Source organism: Chiloscyllium plagiosum, unplaced genomic scaffold (genome assembly GCF_037043375.1).
Source record: "Chiloscyllium plagiosum isolate Xiang-an unplaced genomic scaffold, Cpla_swu_hap1 HiC_scaffold_6, whole genome shotgun sequence".
In the NCBI taxonomy this organism is placed as follows: domain Eukaryota; kingdom Metazoa; phylum Chordata; class Chondrichthyes; order Orectolobiformes; family Hemiscylliidae; genus Chiloscyllium; species Chiloscyllium plagiosum.
The window spans coordinates 91757034-91777025 of record NW_028270144.1 but is presented as its reverse complement, the minus strand read 5'-3'; the positions used below and the strand labels follow the sequence as shown (position 1 = coordinate 91777025).

At 37.9% G+C, this 19992-nt stretch overlaps 1 protein-coding gene across 3 annotated transcripts in view; it reads left to right on the top strand.

Annotated features, from left to right (window-relative positions):
- Positions 1-19992, top strand: part of flt1 (fms related receptor tyrosine kinase 1) — a 184560-nt gene that overhangs the window by 72796 nt on the left and 91772 nt on the right. For all 3 annotated transcript variants that reach the window (XM_087988200.1, XM_087988199.1, XM_043692014.2), the window contains exon 11: positions 14771-14891. In XM_087988200.1, the coding sequence (XP_087844326.1) occupies positions 14771-14891 (121 nt within the window). The remainder of the gene's footprint in view (positions 1-14770; positions 14892-19992) is intronic.

The following is a 19992-nucleotide window of genomic DNA, read 5'->3' as shown; positions in this document are numbered from 1 at the left end:
AACTGATATAGGGTCCTGGATGGGCAATTAGAGCCATAGAATCACAGAGATGAACAGCATGGAAGCAGATCCTTCAGCCCAACTCATCCATGCCGAACATCATAAATGATTGTAAATTAATCTAGTCCCATTTGCCAGCATTTGGCCCTTATCCCTTTAAACTCTTCTGATTCATACACCCATCCAGATGCCTTTAAGTGTTGTAATTGTACCAGCCTCCACCACTTCCTCTGCAGCTCATTCCATACATACACCACCCTCTGCATGAAAAAGTTGTCACTTTAGGTCCCTTCTAAATCTTTGCCTTCTCACCTTAAACCTATGCCCTCTAGTTTTGGACTCCCCCACCTCAGGGAAAATATCCTATCATTGCCTCTCATGATTTATTAAACCTCTATAAGGTCACCCCTCAGCCACTGACACTCCAGGGAAATTAGCCCCAATCTATTCAGTCTGTCCCAGGAGCTCAAACCCTCCAATCCTGGCAACATCCTTGTAAAAGTTTTCCGAACCCTTTCAAGTTTCACAACATCCTTCCTATTGGAGGGTTTTGTTACAAGTTACAAAATAGAATTGAGGGAACTGAAAGTGGTTCTCTTAGGTAAGATGAACTTGAAGAGGACATGAGTTGAATATATAGAATGAACTGCCAGAGGAAGTGGTAGCTGCAGGTACAGTTACAATGTTTGAAAGACATTCGGATAGGTACATTAATGGGAAATGTTAAGAGAGTTATGGGCTCAATGGTGGCAAATGGGACTATTTTAGATTGCGAAACTTGGCAGTATGGACGAGTTGGACTCTAGGGTATTTTCCAGTGCTGGATGATTCTATAATTCTATGAAGGGTGAAAGCAGAGAAATCAGAGAAAGACATGAGTACAGGGCTATAGCAATGGGGACATAGAGTCATAGAGATGTATGGTGGATGAGTAGAATAGATTTGGTGATAAATCTGTTTTCACAAACTAGGAAGAAATTGAATACAATACATTGATCTCGTAATTTATGGTAAAAAGTTGGTAATCTTATAATTGCTGATGTTACCAATGCTTATAGCCAGCAATGTGAGTTAGGAAATCAAGCATTAAATCATCTTTTTCTATGCTTCCTTAACAGAAGCTAGAGAGCATTTCAGTCAGTTTTCCCAATTATGTAGCAATTTATGTTAAAACTGTCTGGTTATGATTAACCAGTTTTCTACTATTGTTTTCTTTTATTATTTGTTCATAGGATGTGCGTGTTGCTGGTTTGGTCAGTATTTGTTAGATATCCAATTGCCCTTGAGAAGGTGATGTCACCTTGAATTGCGGCAGACCATGGATGTTGGTACACCCAGTGCTGTTCCCATGTATCAGCTGCCCTCGTCTTTATAGGTGGTGGCATTGTGGGTTTGGAAGGAGCTGTCCTAGGAGTCTTGGTATTTTACTGCAGTTCATCTTACAGATGGTAAATATTACTCCTGCTGTGTGTCGGTGGTGGAGCGAGTGAATGTTAATGGTGGTGTCAAATTGGGATTTCACAATTGATAGAAGGAGAACAACTACCAGCTGCAACTTTTCTTGATTGGTAATAATAGGAAAATATATCCTAATTCTTCCAAAGATCAATCAGAAAAAAGTCCTCTCCTAGGATGTCAAAAGGAATTTGGATTAAGAAAAGCTAATTGGCATACCTTGAATATATTCAGAAACAAAATAAGCAAGCTTGTTTTTCTGGCAGATGTTAATTTGGTTTTAATTAAACTTAACTGCTGACTTGAAAAACAAAAAAACCATGCATACTGTGTGATCCAAGCTTATTTCAACACAACAGCCAGGCTGAAGTGCAAATTGAAAGACAATGCACTCTGTTTGGCTCAAGGTAAACAGACAATCTAAAAACTCGAGAAAAGTCACGATACATTACACTTGAAATATGGGTGGTAATGTAAGGTGCACACTTTGCAAATATTCACTATCCAATAGTTCTCTTTTAAGGGGAAAGTATTATTATACTTTTGTGGCATTGCTTTCTGTTCAAACAGTGGGAAGAATCAAAGTGCAGCGAGAACAAATGAATAATTTTCACAAGTCCAAATTCCAAACTTGAAACTCAGAAGATCTTAGAGGTATAGATATAATTTAACAGGCTATGGTATAATTCCAGTCTTTTTATTTTATCTTTCAATTCATTGAAAGTTATTGTATTTACTTAATTTTAGAATTTGTCATTTGCTGCAGGGAGTTGAAACACAAAATTCTTACCAACTTGGCTATCAGATTTTTTTTATGTAGGTATGCTATTTAAAAGTTAAAATGTGCTCCCCAGCAAATCCAATACTGCTTGAGAGGAAAAGAATTAGTCTCCTCCCTTATCTGATCTTTTCCGAAGGCAATGGTCCACATTGCCTCTGTTGGTCTTGGTCACATTTTATTGGTTGGCTCAAATGCTTAATTTGTAATCCTAGGTGACAGGCTGTTAAACTCTAGGAAGCATCATAGCTAAAGCCACACTGATGTTTTTCAGGATAATCATTGTATAGCAATCAAAAGAACTGGAGTCCCAGGTAAATTTTATTCCCTTCATTTCTAGTTAATAAGTATTGGAATGAAGACATTTTTTGAATTCCAACCACCATGTGTTTGTGTTAAAATAGAAGGAGATAGGGAGCTGAATATGTTTTTAAATTGGTCATGCTCAAAAGATACAATAGGCCTACTTGACTCCATGTGTAAACTACTTGAAGTGGATGCCCTATGCACTGACTGAAGCAAGCAGGAGCATTCATAAATATTTTCATTGGGGCCCAGGCATGAATGGATTCAAGGCTCTTGCTGTTGCACTGAGTGGGTGGCGCAACTGTTCCAACTACTGCTGTGCTTTATAATTGAAAATCTGCCACATGGTGTCTGAGTGTGAACAGCAAGCTTTTGAAGATAAAAGTTAAAAATGGATTAAAGGAAGTTTGTGTTAACTGAATGGCACTTAGTCTTTTTAGTCAGAAATCAAACAAAAGTTTGGAGGTAAGCTTTCTAAAATATCATAATCTGTATGTACGTCTCTTTATGCTATTTCTTTTATTCTCAAGAAGGCTTTTTGGCTCAAGAAAAATGTTGAGAAAATTATTGAATTTTCTGGTACATTGAATCACTGAGTTTAGATGACGCAATCTGAATTCATGTTTGAGACAATTTGGAGAGAATTTCTCTACAGTCAGGGTGAATTTTGAATCCAGCTAAAGACCTTTTACTGTTCAGAAATTCAGAATCATGTCCTACTTTGGAGTTCATTTGAATTGACAGCCTTTGTGCAAGTTCCATTGCTAAGAGGTGGTTCTTAAACACATTGGCAGGCAGATAGCAGTGGCCTTCTCCTGCTTGGGCCATGGGAGTTTTCTTATCTCACTCTAGCAGAAGGTGCTGCTGGTTTCCTGTGCAAAATCACAGTATATGCTGCTTTCCTCTTGTTGTTTTAGTTTCCTACCCCCGCTACAACATCATTCCCAGCAGCACAATTGTCTCTCCCTCTTCAAATGTGGTGCAATGTACTTCCCTTGAATGCCTGATTAGTGCTTGAGACCCAATCAATCCTAAACATTCCATCACAACTACAATGGTGACAAATATTTTTTCAAGGTTTAAATTACTATGACAGCCATGCCCTTTAACAGTACCATGAGAAACTGGTATTGGAACAAAATTAGATTGTGTTATATATTTAACAGCACGTTCTTGGCTATGCTTTTATTAACATGTTTTTACAATCTATTTAAAATATCACAATTATCCTTTGTCCATTTTTTTTCATTGTCGATAAAAATATTATAAATCTTTCAGATGTTTCCTCCAGAAGGGAGTGCTAGAATTTTTAGGCTGCATGAGAAAAACTGTAGTTTGAAAAGTCCTAGACAAACTCCAATGGCAATAATAGAACTTCTAATCTTTTTAAAATGCCTATTAATGTTCCATGTGCCATTTGTAAAATTCCCATATGGTGGTGACAGGTTTTTGAAATTGAATTATATATAGGCTTGAAATCTAATATCAATGTTCAATGGCCTACATATCTGCTCAATCTAAAATCTAAAATTAGATTTTCCTTCCAACTGGTTTCTCTCATATTGATTTTCCTCATTGCTTCAGGTCACTCTCAGCCAAAACAAAATCTATAATAGTGGTGTAAAAATGGAACAGATATCCAACGATTTGCGTCAGTATTACTGGCGTAAAATACATGTAATAACAAATGTAGTAATGTGGCTGCGTCCAAGCTGAATATTTGTCTGACAGATTGCTTAATTCATCAGGGCTTTTACAGATTGGCCTCCAATATAACATCAAGAAGTCCAATGGCTATTTAAGTGCCCATTGGAGTCCTTGTTTAGTGCTTACAAGGTAGGCAATAAAAAGAGAGAATGCACGAGAAACACAACAGTGTGACAAATCTGTGTGGAGAGACAAACAGAGTTAATATTTCAAATCCAATATGATCTTCTTTTGAACAGTTCTGAAGAAGAATCACTCAAATAAAAGCAAAATATTGCAGATGCTGAAAATTAATATCACCTGGAATAGAAACGGGATGCTCTGGGGAAACTCAGCAGGTGTGCCAACATCTGTGAAGAGAGAAAGAGAGTTAATGTTTTAAATCCGATATCACCTACAGTTCAGAAGAAGTCATGTTGGACTCTTAACGTTCACTCTGTTTCACTCTCCACACATGCTGCCAGATCTGCTGAGTTTCTCCAGTATTTCCTATTTTTATTTCAGATTTCTAGCATCCACAGTACTTTGCCTTTCTGTTATAAGGTGGGTGCATAGCTTGCTCCATTCCACATTATCATGGGAGCTTATTGCTATGTAATCTTCAGCTGTCACCACACCAAGCAAGTTATTTCTTCAAGTCTCAAGTGCACCAAGTGGAACAGAATAACTTGTTCTAGCTCTACTGTAGATTGTTTGCAACCAGTATTTTCACTACCTCCTCCACCACCACAACGTCCCACTCTGTATACACCTTCACTACAAGGCAAAGTATATGTTCCATCCACATACATGGGCAAGATGTCTCTGGAGGTATGATTTAACCTGACAGGTAATCACCCCACATAATCACCACCACTGCAAGACTACTTTTGAGCTGGAAAAGCTGGAAGGAATATGTAACAAGGACTTGACATGATTAATACCATGAAACCCAGAGCCCAATTGTGTCTCAGGTCTGTCAGTGTACATGCATATTGGGGGTAGACAAAAACAGGACATTAACAAATGTAGACCTTATTACTTCTGTTAGCACTCTTGTCTTGGTTTGCAATGGTGATTTTTCCATGGGTTTCACAAGAATGAAAATTTTGTTTGCATCACGTCCACACCACCACCCTGTCACCTTTTCAGCGTAATTCTGTTTTACAAGAAAGCATTTTTAACTGGCATGAATTGGCCCTATGCTGTGTTGAAAGGCCAATCCTACTTCTCAAATTGCACTTTCCTGAAGTCTGGTACTTACTGCTGATGACTTGTTATAAATTTTGAAAAACTTGTTATTTGGCAGTCGATGCATATCCAGTTTGATGGCTACTAATTGTTACAATTTGGCTGCCTCCCAAGTCTATTTGTGTTCACAGCACAAGATCTGTGACCTGAACATTCTAATCTTGTGAATGCTGTAAGATGTAATGGCAAAATGCAGCACTAACAGTTGCCATTTTACCACAGTGTTAAGCAATTAAGACCAACTTGGATCACCTACCACTTGGTTCTTCTCATTCCAACATTATAGGAAATAGCCTCCTGCATAATTCAAGTAATCGCATCACTCTACTATAAACTGCAACCAGAACCCAGAATTATCAGTATTTAATCATTGGATAAAATATCAGCATTCCTGAAGCCATTGCCACTGCTGCAATGTAGAAACCAAGAACTAACCAGTTAACTATTATGTAACAAAATCTAGATCTATTACAGAATTTTATGGGATTCTAAAGACTATTATAACAAATAAAATCAAGGGAATTATTTCCTACTGAACTGGCAATTATGCTATTCATCAATGCATTCAAGGAGCTGGGCTTTAAACCGCAGGATTCTGGACATATGTTTTGGCCTCGGAGTTTCCTATTGGCTACAAGAACAAACACTATGACTTGGTTTTGCATCCATTTAGTATGTTATGGACATGAAGGGATATCTATTACAATTAAATTGAAATTGCACTGAGATAACTCTATAGAGAGACAGCTCAAACTCCTAGAAAATTAAATATACTTGGTTCATATTTATTTTGTAAACCTACTCGGGCAATAGAGAGAGAATTGTAGAAAGTTTTTTTTATGACAGTGCTTTTAAACTCTTTCATCCAAAATTGATTAACTTATATGTGTCACAAAGTTGTTATAATAAGCAGCGCATTTAATGGAATAGTTTAAATATGGGATTTGCTGGTCCATTTATTCACCATATAATTAGAATATCAGATAATTAAATAGCTAGAATAAGTAATGTGTGTGATCAAATTCAGTGCATAGACAGGCTTGACAGTTTTGAGGACTGTGAAGTTATAAAGGTAAAAACTACAGGGGAAAATAATTGACTACCAAGATCTTATAAAGAAATCAAAAACATTGTGAGAGCTTTCTACTAAGTTTAAGTATATACTAATTTCGAAGACTTTGCTCATAAGAAACAGCAGACAGCTCACTGATAATGATAGGAAACCACAGACTGAATACTTTTTAATAAGGAGAATTATTAAGATCAAAATTCAATGTGAAAATTTTTCTGTTTGCATATTTTCTATTAAAACAGACTTTCAGCAAACATTTGGCCTCTAAATATTGTGATAACATCATTGCAAAGAATATACAGAATAAAAATGGCCCCTTTGATCTCTCCATGCTGGCCTTTATTCTCCACTCAAGAACCCTCACTTCTTTTGTCATCTCAATTTATCATCATTCCCTTTCCCTTCTTGTGTTGGTTTCATTTCTCCTTTAAAACGCATGTATTCACCCACTACCTGTTAGAGCAAGACCAATATTCTCACTCTCATTGAGTAAAGAACTTCCTTTCAAATTGTCTTATTTAACTGTTTAATAGGCTGCCTTTGCTAAGATAAGAGAAAGGTAAGTGGAGACATTAGCAAGATCACATTGTTGGATGAACACAGGAGAATTGAATTGGTACAGCCTTGAATCATGCTGTTATGTAGCTAAATGATGGGCAGTAAAGATAAACTTTGATTCTTAAGGAGCATAATTTGCTTATTAGATGGATTAATAATGCTGAATTTGAAAAAAAAATGTCGATCAAAATTTTACTAGCACTCAATTGGTTCAGATTGTATAATAATTCATGCAAAATTATTCAGCTTCAACCAGGAAAGGGCAATATTAATATTCTCTGTATTCATACCTCAATTCTGAATATCATCATTCCAATAATGATAAGTTTCTAGATATGTCAAAAATCCTCAGGTGATATTTTTGCACCTTACGGTCCATTCTAATCCAATACAAATGCTGTGGATAATAATCATCTTGAAGTTTGTTTCTTTTAATTCCAGTGAATGTTAGATATTTCATAATGTGTAGGGCTTGTTCTAATAAAATTTTAAAAATTTGTTATAGTTTTCATATAATATTCTTTCACCAATACCGTCTTTACACTTTATAAAATTTGCCCAATGTTTGTGCCGATTTCAATATAAGGAAAATTGAACAGTTTCTGTAAAGGCAGGCAATCTGCTCCGCTAGATTACTTCTGATCTGGGAAAAGCTAAAAGGAGACACCAAGTACTGCCTGATATCCATCATTTCCATGTGGTTCACATTGGGTTAGGGGTAATTTATTAATCTGGATACAGCATTACCTAATCAACAGAAAGCAGAGAGTTGGGATAAATTGGTCTTTTCTGGTTGGCAATTGTAACTTGCAGGATGCCACAGAGTTCAGTTCTCAGAGCTCAATTATTTATAGTTATTATTAATGACTTGACTGCAAGGACAGAACATACCACAGCCACATTTGCAGATGATAATGAAATAGGTGGGAACTTAAGTTGCAATGAAGAAATAAGAAATTTAAAAATGGATATGGATAGGTCAGGTGAGTGGGCCAGAATTTGGCAGATGAAGTTTAACATGGACATTATGGGTAGCACGGTGGCTCAGTGGTTAGCACTGCTACCTCACAGCACTAGGGTCTCCAGGTTTAATTCCAGCCTCGGGTGAATGTCAATGTGGAGTTTGCACATTCTCCCCGTGTCTGTGTGGGTTTCCTCTGGGTGCTCCAGTTTCCTCCCACAGTCCAAAGATGTGCAGGTCAGGTGAATTGGCCATGTTAAATTGCCCATAGTGTTAGGTGTATTAGTCAGAGGGAAATGGGTCTGGGTGGGTTACCCTTTGGAGGGTCGGTGTGGACTGGTTGGGCTGAAGGGCCTGTTTCCACACTGTAGGGAATTAGTGGGCGGCACGGTGGCACAGTGGTTAGCACTGCTGCCTCACAGCGCCAGAGACCCGGGTTCAATTCCCGACTCAGGCGACTGACTGTGTGGAGTTTGCACATTCTCCCGTGTCTGTGTGGGTTTCCTCCGGGTGCTCCGGTTTCCTCCCACAGTCCAAAGATGTGCAGGTCAGGTGAATTGGCCATGCTAAATTGCCCATAGTGTTAGGTTAAAGGGGTAAATGTAGGGGTATGGGTGGGTTGTGCTTCGGCGGGTCGGTGTGGACTTGTTGGGCCGAAGGGCCTGTTTCCACACTGTAAGTAATCTAATCTAATCTAATTATCTATTTTGGTCAGAGAACTATAAAAGCAACTTATTTTCTAAATGTAGAGAAACTTTAGAGTGCTTTGGTGCTGAGAGATCTACGTTTCCTCATGCATGCATTGTAGGAAACTAGAATGCAGGTACAGCAAGTAATTAGGAAGGCAAATGTAATTTTGGCATTTATTACAAAAGGAATAGAGAAAAAAAGTGGGAAGTATTGTGGCAACCTTTCAAGCAACCTTGTGGCTATCTCCATTTGTGAGATAGCACCTGGAGTATTGCATATAGTCTTGGTCCCCTTACTGAGGAGGAATGTAGTTGCAGTGAAGGCAATTCAGATGACGGTCACTAGATTGATTCCAGAGATAAGGGATTTGTCCTATGAAGAGAGATTGAGCAGCTTAAGCATATTCTGTTTGGAGTTTAGAAGAATAAGAGGAGATCTAATTAAAGGCGATTGACAAGGTAGACAGAGAGAGATTGTTTCCTCCTGTGGGTCAATCTACAAAAAGAGGTCATAATTTTAGAATTAGGGTCACCAGATTTAAAACAGATATGAGGAGAAATTATTCTCTCAAACTGTTATGAATTTATGGAATTCACTGCCTAGAGTTTGGTGGGTGCTGGGACATTGAGTAAATTTAAAGAGGAGATAGACAGATTTTTTATTAGTAACAGATTGAAGGGTTACGGAGAGCAGGCAGGAAAGTGGAGTTGAGGCTGAGATGAGATGAGATCAGCCATGGTTGTATTGAATGGCAGAGCTGGCTGAAGGGGTTAAACTATCTACTCTGCTCCTAGTTGTTAAGTTCTTATCTTTTAGTGGTCTAATCCATTTACACTGTAAGTTTAGTGCTTGCTAGAAACAATTTCAGCTTTACACCAATGCTAAACTTGTTGAGTTCAAATTGGGGTCTCCTGAGCTAAATTGATCGATTCAGTTGTCAGCTTGGAATCTGACTATAGATTCAGGATGAGTTTGCGCAATAGATGCAGCATCAATTTGAAGCAAAATCATTATGCACCCAACCACACAGTTTGAATTCACCTTTGCTTATTCAAATGTGGTTAGTGCATCATTTATTTTGATTAGGTAGAATAGAAATAGAATCATGAGCCAAAAGATCACTTGTAACTTTAAATGAAAAAATTTAAGAACATTGCCTGATCAAATGCCCTATCAGCATGTATAAGAAGTTATTTAAATTAAACTGTGCTGCTGGTGATACTTCCCAAATTTAAAATTTCAGGTGTTTACAACTGACTTTACGTTAAACCCATATTATAAATCTGTGGTACAATAAAGATAATAATACATTCCCAAATACAATGAATAAGTAGGCTTTTATGGGTTTTTTTTTCCAACATCAACCTCATCACATTTAGTTTACAGAATATTAAAGTTCTAGATTTTGTGTAACAGTAAGAAACTGCAATTGACAATCAGAGTCACAGAAGTATTCATAGAAGTATTAACCTTGTCCCTTATGACCCCAAGTGGGCAGACACAGCATATATTGGAACAAATGAGTGTAGATCAGTCGTGCCAAGTCTCTTCCCTTTTTGTGCTTGACTTGTATTTCCGGTCAGGATATCATCAGGCGCCAGAAGCTCCTGCCAGAACTAGGTGGAGACTTCATTATAATATTAATACATGCTTTCAATTTCACTGAAATGTATTGGAAGTGCAGGATAGACTGCTTTCAAAAAAGGTGTCTTAAAGGTACCAGCAGCCCTCTCAGGTGCAATTTAAAATTGTCATTTTGTATTACTTTTGCAATTTGTTTTATGGACAATACTGCCTGAAAAAGATTTTGAAACACTTTCAGTGCACACATTTTCAAGCAACTTAGCCAGTGACACAGGACTTTATGGGAATTCCTCAGTATTTATGTTATTTCGATAAATTGAATGAAGAGGGGAGGAACATATTAGATCATGTTTTATTCAATCACACAATGGCTAGTCCAGCAATTATTGCCCATCCCTACATGCTCACAGAAGGTAGTGTCGAGCTGTCTTCTTGAACTGCTGCAGCCCATATTTTGTACGTAAGCACATAATGGAAGAGAGTTCGAGGATATTGACCTAGTGACAATGAAGAAACAGCAATGTATTTTTAAGTCAGGATGGTGAATGGCTTGGAGGGGAACTTGAAGGTGAATATTTCCCCATGTATTTGCTATCCTTGCCCTTCAAGATGGAAGCAGTTATGGATTTAGAAGGTGCCGTGCAAGGAGCCTCGGTGAAGTTCTGCAGTGCATCTTATAGCTAGTACATACTACTGCCATTGAGCATCGGTGGTGGAAGGAGTGAATGTTTGTGGATGTACTGCCAATCAAGTGCTTTATCCTGAATGGTGACAAGTTTCTAGAGTGTCGTTTAAGCTTGCTCTCATCCAGGCATCCGGTATTCTGTCACACTCCTGACTTGTGCCTTAGAGATGATGGACAGGCTTTGGGGAGTCAGGAGATGAGTAATTCACTGCAGGAGTCCTAGCCTCTGACTTACTACCTTTATTATATGTTGTGTCTCCATATTCTTCCTACCAAACTGAATAATGTCATATGTCTTCACATGCAGCTTCATCTTCCACTTGACAGCCCAGACCACCAAACTTTCAATCTCCTTTTGACACTACCCTCTTCACAGACTGCAATACTTCCATGTTGTGTGTGCGTAGAATTTTGAAGTTGTGCTCTGAACACTAAGTCCAAGTTATTCTTACATATCAGGAAAAGTGCGGGCCCTAACACTGATCCTTGTAGAATTCCCTTCTAAACATGCCACCAGTCTACACGATTCACCACTAATGTCTGTTTCCGATCACTCAGTCAATTTTGTATATATTTTGCGACTGTCATTTGTATTCCATGAGTTCCAACTTATTTTAAGTCAAATCTGCTACAAAGAACTTTGACAAATACCTTTCCGAAGTTCAGGAGCGCCACGTCAAACTCATTATCCTCATCAATCCGCTCTGTTCTTATCAAAAAACTCAAGTATGTCAATTGAACACAATTTACCTCTTAACAAACCTATACTGACCTTCCTTTATTAACATGCATTTCTCCAAGTGACTTAATTTTGACTCAAATCATTGCTTCTAAAAGCTTGCCCACCACTGAGGTTAAATAGATGGATGTGCCATTACTGAGCTACCCTTAAATCCTTTTCTGGCTTGGCTTCAAAAAGAGGAAATCATGTCTGATAAATTTAGTAGAATTCTTTGAGGAGGTAACGAGCTTAATAGATGAAAGAGAAGTAGTAGATGTAATTTATTTGGATTTTCAGAAGGCATTTGATAAGGTGAAATTTGTAGTTTTCTAGGCCAACAATAAATATGCTAAATATTTAAGGTCTCAATAAGTAAGGGTTTTGTTATAACCGAGATCTGATGATGGTTCATGATGTTATTGTTGAAAGTTTGGCTTCTTGCTTATGAGGAAACCAATTCTGATGCTGCCACCAGGTTCAGGGAGCTAAAGTCTAAACCTGGTGGCCCTTCTCTGGAGTTTGTGTTGTTGTGGGGGTAAAAGGGTTGGATTTTTCTTGTATTTGTAGCAGTACTGTTTCAAGCAGTTCTCAGGTAGTGCATCATAGTTGTTCTTTTTTGTGTAATACAATTTGTTTCTTTTTTAAAAGTACATTGGTAGCTTTAAATGGATATATTTGGTGCTTGACAAACTGCATCAATAAAACTCATTTATCAAGTTGGACTTTGTTCTTGAATCTGCCTCATGCAGTTAGCTAGGATCATCATAACAGAGATCTTTACTCAATCGGTTCTCTTAAGAACAGAAATGACCTTGTAACTTCCTATGTGAGGAATAATTGTTGCAAAGAAAGTACAGAGAAAATCACTGCTGAATTCGGCGCTAAAGGTGCATTGCTTAAGTCAGAAAAACAGGGAGTCCCGGCCTCTTCTCAGTATCTATCCCTTGAATAGTGTCGCTAAAATTGAGCATCAGGAATTTATCTCATTGTGATTGTTGTTTGTCAAAGCAAGGTTAACAATAATTTAGGTTTTTAGAAGATGATGTGAAAAGCACTGTCTAATCATATTGCTTAAATGGTCTAAAAGTCTGTCTTATGCTTCTCCTGTGAAATATGGTGATTTGTCTTGTCATAAATAATGAGCAGGTTACATTATTATTAGATATAGGACAGATGTCAGAGGTAGTGTCTTTACTCTGAGTAGTAGGGGCATTTCAAATAGCCGTTGGATAGACATATGGATGAGAATGGAATAGTATAGGTTAGATGGGCTTCAGATTGATTTCACAGTTCGGCGCAGCATTGAGGGCCAAAGGGCCTGTACTATGCTGTAATGTTCTATGTTCTATGTTCTAATACAGATAGAGTCATAGAGATGTACAGCATGGGAACAGACCCTTCGGTCCAACTCGTCCATGCCGACCACATATCCCAGCCCAATCTAGTCCCACCTGCCAGCATCCGGCCCATATCCCTCCAAACCCTTCCTATTCACATACCCATCCAAATGCCTCTTAAATGTTGCAATTGTACCAGTCTCCAACACATCCTCTGGCAGCTCATTCAATACACGTACCATCTTCTGCGTGAAAAAGTTGCCCCTGAGGTCTCTTTTATATCTTTCCCCTCTCACCCTAAACCTATGCCCTCTAGTTCTGGACTCCCCCACCCAGGGAAAAGACTTTGCCTATTTACCCTATCCATGCCCCTCATTATTTTGTAAACCTCTATAAGGTCACCCCTCAGCCTCCGACGCTCCAGAGAAAACAGCCCCAGCCTGTTCAGCCTCTCCCTGTAGCTCAAATCCTCCAACCCTGGCAACGTCCTTGGAAATCTTTTCTGAACCTTTTCAAGTTTCACAACATCTTTCCGATAAGAAGGAGACCAGAATTGCACACAATATTCCAACAGTGGCCTAACCAATGTGCTGTACAGCAGCAACAGGACCTCCCAATTCCTGTACTCAATACTCTGATCAATAAAGGAAAGCATACCAAACGCCTTCCTCACTATACTATCTACATGCGACTCCACTTTCAAGGAGCTATGAACCTGCAATCCAAGGTCTCTTTGTTCAGCAACACTCTCTAGGACCTTACTATTAAGTATATAAATCCTGCTAAGATTTGCTTGCCCAAAATGCAGCACCTCTCATTTATCTGAATTAAACTCCATCTGCCACTTCTCAGCCCATTGGCCCATCTGATCAAGATCCTGTTGTAATCTGAGGTAACCCACTTCGCTGTCCAATACACCTCCAATTTTGGTGTCATCTGCAAACTCACTAACTGTACTTCTTATGCTCGCATCCAAATCATTTATGTAAATGATGAAAAGTAGAGGACCCAGCACCAATCCTTGTGGCACTCCACTGGTCACTTTGCAAGATATGATTGCTATGTCTTGCCAATGACGATTCCTGTTCATTTTCGCCATCCTTTGCCTCCTTTCACTCAGCCAATTTTGTAACTAGGTCAATAGTTTACCTTCATATCAGTTTCATGAGCTTCCAACAGTGTCTTATGAAGGATTTTATCAATTGCTATCTGAACCTCACCCTATGCATTACTTTAGGCACCCTTTCACAAAATTCAATCAGGAAAATTAAAGTGAAAGAGGACCTTCATTCTTTGATCTACTTGTTTAAATGTGTGTTCTTTGAGAGAATTGGAGTATCTACTTTGAATTCCCTTTCACTGGACAAAAAAAAAATGCACTAATGGGTTGAGGGATGTTTCATCAAAAGTTCAGCCACAACGTGTAGGTAGAACAAATATGGGAAGAAGGAATATCGGATATCTGGAATTTTTAACTGTTGGAAACCATTTGTTCATGTATGAGTGCAGAAATTCTTTCTCTAGAGTTTTCAGCATTCTTGGTAACTTTCATAGATTAGTTTTCTTAAAATTAGCTTCTTTTTAAATGATACAGCAGTTTCCATTCACTGCAAAGTGACCTACTCTTAAGTGAAATCATGTAAACATTGTATCAAGGCTGTAATGAATTTTAAATGTTGTTTTCAGATGTAAAACACCACTGGCTGAAAGCAGCATTGTTTTTCTGGATGCATTTGGCAGCAACGTGACCGGAAATAAGATTCATGGTATCAGTGAAAGAATAGAATTACTGGATGGAAAATATAAGGTATTTGAAGAATTAATGTGTACCTACAAATGTACTAATTCTGATTAAGGTTGTGTTCAATACTTTTACAAATATTGTACTTTCTCTGCAAGTGGAATTGTTCAGAGCATCACAATGGCTTTTAACTTCTCATGTGCTTGTCTTACTGAGAAAATAGCGAAGCTATTGAAGACCCATGCTTAAGCCATTCAAAACCAACCATTACCAGGTACAAAAAGCAATTACATCGTTATCACAGAAAAGCTTCCTGTTGTATCTGTGTATAAACGTACAACATTTTTGATGAATGGGTCTTAGTGTTTTTGGAACTTTTTTGAGTTTTTTTTGGGTTACTACTTGTCTATTCTCTCTTGGGATGGGATTTAATCCAATTTTTATAAATGGAGATAAATATTTCACTTATCACTGACTATAAAGGCATGTATATGAAATGCGGTTAGCTCATCTCAACACAATTGCAAATTTGTTTGAAGATACAGCAGAGAACCAGAAGCTACCTATCTTGAATAGTACTTGGCTCTGAGAAGTTAAGGACATTATCAAATTGAAACAAAAAAACATACAACATACCAGTAAATTACAGAATTCAAAAAGTTTTAAACGCCAACAAACGAGAACCAAAGGAAAGGGGAAAATAAACTATGAGGGTAAACAAGTGAGTAACATAAAAATAGACAGTGGGAGCTTCTTTAAATATTTCAAAGGAAGAGAAAGGCAACAATGAACATAAGGCCCTTGGAGAATGAACCTGGGGAAATAATTATGGGGAGCCAGGAAGTGGCAGAAGAGTTGACCATATACTTAGCACCAGTCTTCCTGGTAGAGGATAATACCTTAGTTTAACAAAAATACTGAATAATCAAGGGGCTTACAAATGCAGGAAAGTGGAAATAAACACAACAACTATCACTAGAAGAAACATGCTTAGGAAACTAATGGAACTAAAAGCTGATAATTCCCCTAGACCTAAAGGGTTGCATTCTTGAATTTTAAAGGAAGTAGCTGCAGACATGGGCACATTGGTAGTAATCTTTTGAAAATGCTGAGATTCTAAAAGGGCCCAGAGGAATGGAAAATTGCTAATGTAACATCCTTATTTAAAAAAGGAAGAATATAAAAACAGACAGTTAACTAAGGATCAGTTATCTTAAGATTTGTCATTCAGAAAACATTAGCCTATTATAAGGAATGTAAAGGTGGAGTATTTAGAAATACTGAATATAATCAAGTAGAATCAGCATAGCTTCACGAAGGGGATATCATTCTGGCAAATGTAAGACAGTTCTTTGAGGAGGTGACAAGAAGGGTACATAAAGGGGAACCAGCAGATGTGGTATATTTGAATTTGCAAAAGGCATTTGATAAGGTAGCACACATGAAGCTACTTCAAATGCAGATTCTGGAAATCTGAAACAAACATAGAGAATGCTGAAGAAACTCAGCAGGTCTAGCAGAACAGTGGGGAGAGAAATAGAGTTAATATTTGGAGTCTGCTATGACGTTTCTTCAGAATCCATGATATTGACATTAGTATATTAGCATGAATAGACGAAAGGCTAACTAATAGCAGGCAGGGAGTTCGGATAAAGTGGGCATTTTCAGGATGCAACCTGTAACTAGTAGAGTGCCAGAGTGGTGGAGCTATTATTTAAGTACGCATTGATGACTTAGATGATGGAAATGTATGTACCATCACCATATTTGCAAATGACACAATAATAGGTGGAATGGCAAGTTATGAGGATGATACAAGGAATATACAGAGAGGGGTTTTGACTAGTTATGTGGCAAAGACTTGACAATGGAATATACTATTAGAAAACGTGAAGTTATGAACTTTGACCGGAAGAATAAATGACTGCAGAAAGCTGCATTAGAGTGGAATTGGTATGAATCACAAAAAGCTAGCATCCAAGTTTAACAGGTAATAGGGAAAGCAAACGGAATGTTGCCTTTTATTTCAAAGGGAATAAAACTGGAGAGGTCTTGCTAAAACTACACAAGGAACAAATCAGACCACAGCTGGAATACTGCATACAGTTTTGGTCCCCTTACCTAAGGAAAGATATATTGGCATTGAAGGCGGTCCAGGGAAGGTCCACTATGTTGATCCCAGATATCAAGAGACTTTTTTATGAGGAGAGGTTTAGTAAGTTGGGCTTGTCCCCATTGGAGCTCAGGTGAAAGAGAGGAGACCTTATTAAAACATACAAGAAGAGGACTTGACAGGGTAGGTGAAGAAAGGTTGCTTCTCCAGGTGGGAGAGTCTAGGATGACAGGGCATAATGTCAGAGTAAGGAGTCACAAATTTAAGACCAAGATGAGGAGGAACCACTTCTTTCAGATGTTGATGAATCTATGAAATTCTTTACCGCAGAGTGCTATCAGAGCTGGATCATTGAACATACTCAAGGCTGTGATAAATAGGTTTATAATTTGTAAGGGAATCAAGCAGTATAGGGAGAAGGCAAGAAAGTGGAGGTGAGTTTATCAGATTAACAATGATCTCATTGAAAGTTGAATTGATGAGCCAAATTGCCTATTTCTGCTCCTGTATCTTATTGTCTTATGACAAAAGCCTTGTGTTGGATGCTAAGATGACACGCCGATAAGCTCTCCTGATCCATTGAGCTTGTTACATTATGCCTTTGGCTTTATTATACGTTACCCTACATTTAGTGAGTAGCTGTGCTCATTGGAGAGGCTAAATCAAACCAATTCAGAGAGAAAAATAACTAAAAAATTCTCACGCAATCCAAACTAATCCAGGAGACTCTCTTGGCCTTGATTTATTTAATATACCTTTTTATAGATTGGTTCCGTTCTTGGTTGAGGAATTACAGTCTTCTTTGGAAGGTATGTCCCAAATTCTCACCGACTACGCAAGCTGTAATTAATTTCCTTTTTCATTATAATTGTACTGAAACATAATTACAAAAATTACTTTGTTAAAAATCACACAACACCAGGTTATAGTCCAACAGGTTTAATTGGAAGCACTAGCTTTCAGAGCGTCGCTCCTTCATCAGGTGGTTGTGCAAATCATAAAAATTACTTTGTGTTAGTAGAAAGAAGCAAGATAATCAAAAAAATACTTCCACAGGGTTTTATAACTACACCAGACATTTGAACACAACAGTCATGTTAACACGTAAGTGTAGTAATGAAGGAATGCTGCACTGTTGGAGAGATCTTCTTTCATATGAAACATTAAACTAAGATTATGAAACATTAAGCTAAGATTCGATCTGGTGTCTCTGGTTCCCACAATTGATTCCATGAACTCTTTGAAAATGATCTGGGGAGTGCTCCCCCAGTGTCCTGAACAACACACATTCCTCGAGTAACGTTGTCAATGCGGATTATCTGGGCATAGTTGTTTATGGGACTATGCTGAGCACAGATTCTGATATTACAATAATGACAACACTTCAAACAGGACCGCAAGATAAAGGAAAATACTGCTAATGCTTCCAATCTGAAGAAAAAACAAGAAAATGTTGTTGAAACTCAGCAGGTCAGGCAGCATCTATAGAGAGGGAACAGAGTTAATATTTCAAGTCTGGAATGATTCTTTTTAGAGTCAATATTGGCTTTATCTCCACATTTACAGTGAGGATATTCTCTAATGTAATGTGCAGCAATCCCACTAAGCTAAATACATAAGAATCCCTAAAACAAACTAGAATCAATATATAAAAGGAGGCAAACTCTCCACTCGTGGCAGTCATACCTGACACATAGGAAGGTGGTTGTGGTTTTTGGATGACAGTCATCTCAGCTACAGGTTATCTCTGCAGACATTCCTCAGAGTACTGTCCTACGCCCAACCATTTTCAGTTGCTTCATCAATGACCTTCTCTCCATTATAAAGCCAGAACTGGGAATGTTTGCCAAAGATTGCACAATGTTCAGCACCATTTGCAACTCTGCAAATACTGAAACAGTCCATGTTCAAATGCAACAAGATCCGGACAATATCCAGGTTTGGACTGACAAGTGGCAAGTAACATTCGCACCACACAAATGCCAGACTATGACCATCTACAATAAGAGATAACTTGCAACAAGTTAGATGTGATGGAAGACTCCCCATTTTCCTTGATGACTCCAGTTCTAACAATATACAAGAAACTTGACACCATCCAGGACAAAGCAGCTCGCTTGATTGGCACCACATCTGCAAGCATCTAATCTCTCCACCACCGACACAGCAACAGCAGTGTGTACTATTTACAAGATGCACTGCAGAAATTCACCAAAGATCCTTTGATAGCAACTTCAAGGCACATGACCAATTCCATCTAGAAGGACATGCGCAACAGATACAAGGGAACACTGCCATCTGCAAATTCCCCTCCAAGCCACTTACCATCCTAACTTGGAAACATATCACTGTTCCTTCATTGTCACTGGTTTAAAATCCTGGAATTCCAGCAATGTAAGTCTACCTACAGCAATGAACTGCAGCAGCTCAAGAAGGCAGCTCACTGCCATCTTCTCAAGAGCAGCTAGGAATGGGCTGTAAATGCTGGCAAAGCACACTCCATGAGTGAATAAAAAAAGGCAATACCTTTGAGAATGCATCACCCTCTGATTAATGTACTGAAAACTCAGTCTAGATAATATGCTTACGTATTTAATGAAACTTGGAGCCATGACGTCTGACTACTCAATTAATCAAATGTTGCCTTTATTTTCTTATTTCATCGCTTGAGTCCCAGACATAATGCTCATTGAGATAAATAACTTATTTTATTTTCTAAATGATTGACGGAGTTATATTAGAGGGGTATCAAATAAATAACATGACTTTCTAAGAATCTTAAATAATCTTTCTATAGAATGTTTAAACATTTAATTTTCTTAGAAATTTGTGATTTTTTTTAAAGCAGAAATCGTTTGAAGAAATAAAATCTTGTTGACAGTAACATAGCATTTTTTTAAAAAAATGTTCTGGGTTTCACATTGGAAATTGGAGATCAAGTTGACTTTAGTTATCTCTGTAATGCATGATTATTGCAGTAAGCTATATATTGTTCTAACAACATTTATGTTACAGAATGAAATTAAACTTTACTTTGTATATACAAGTTTTAGA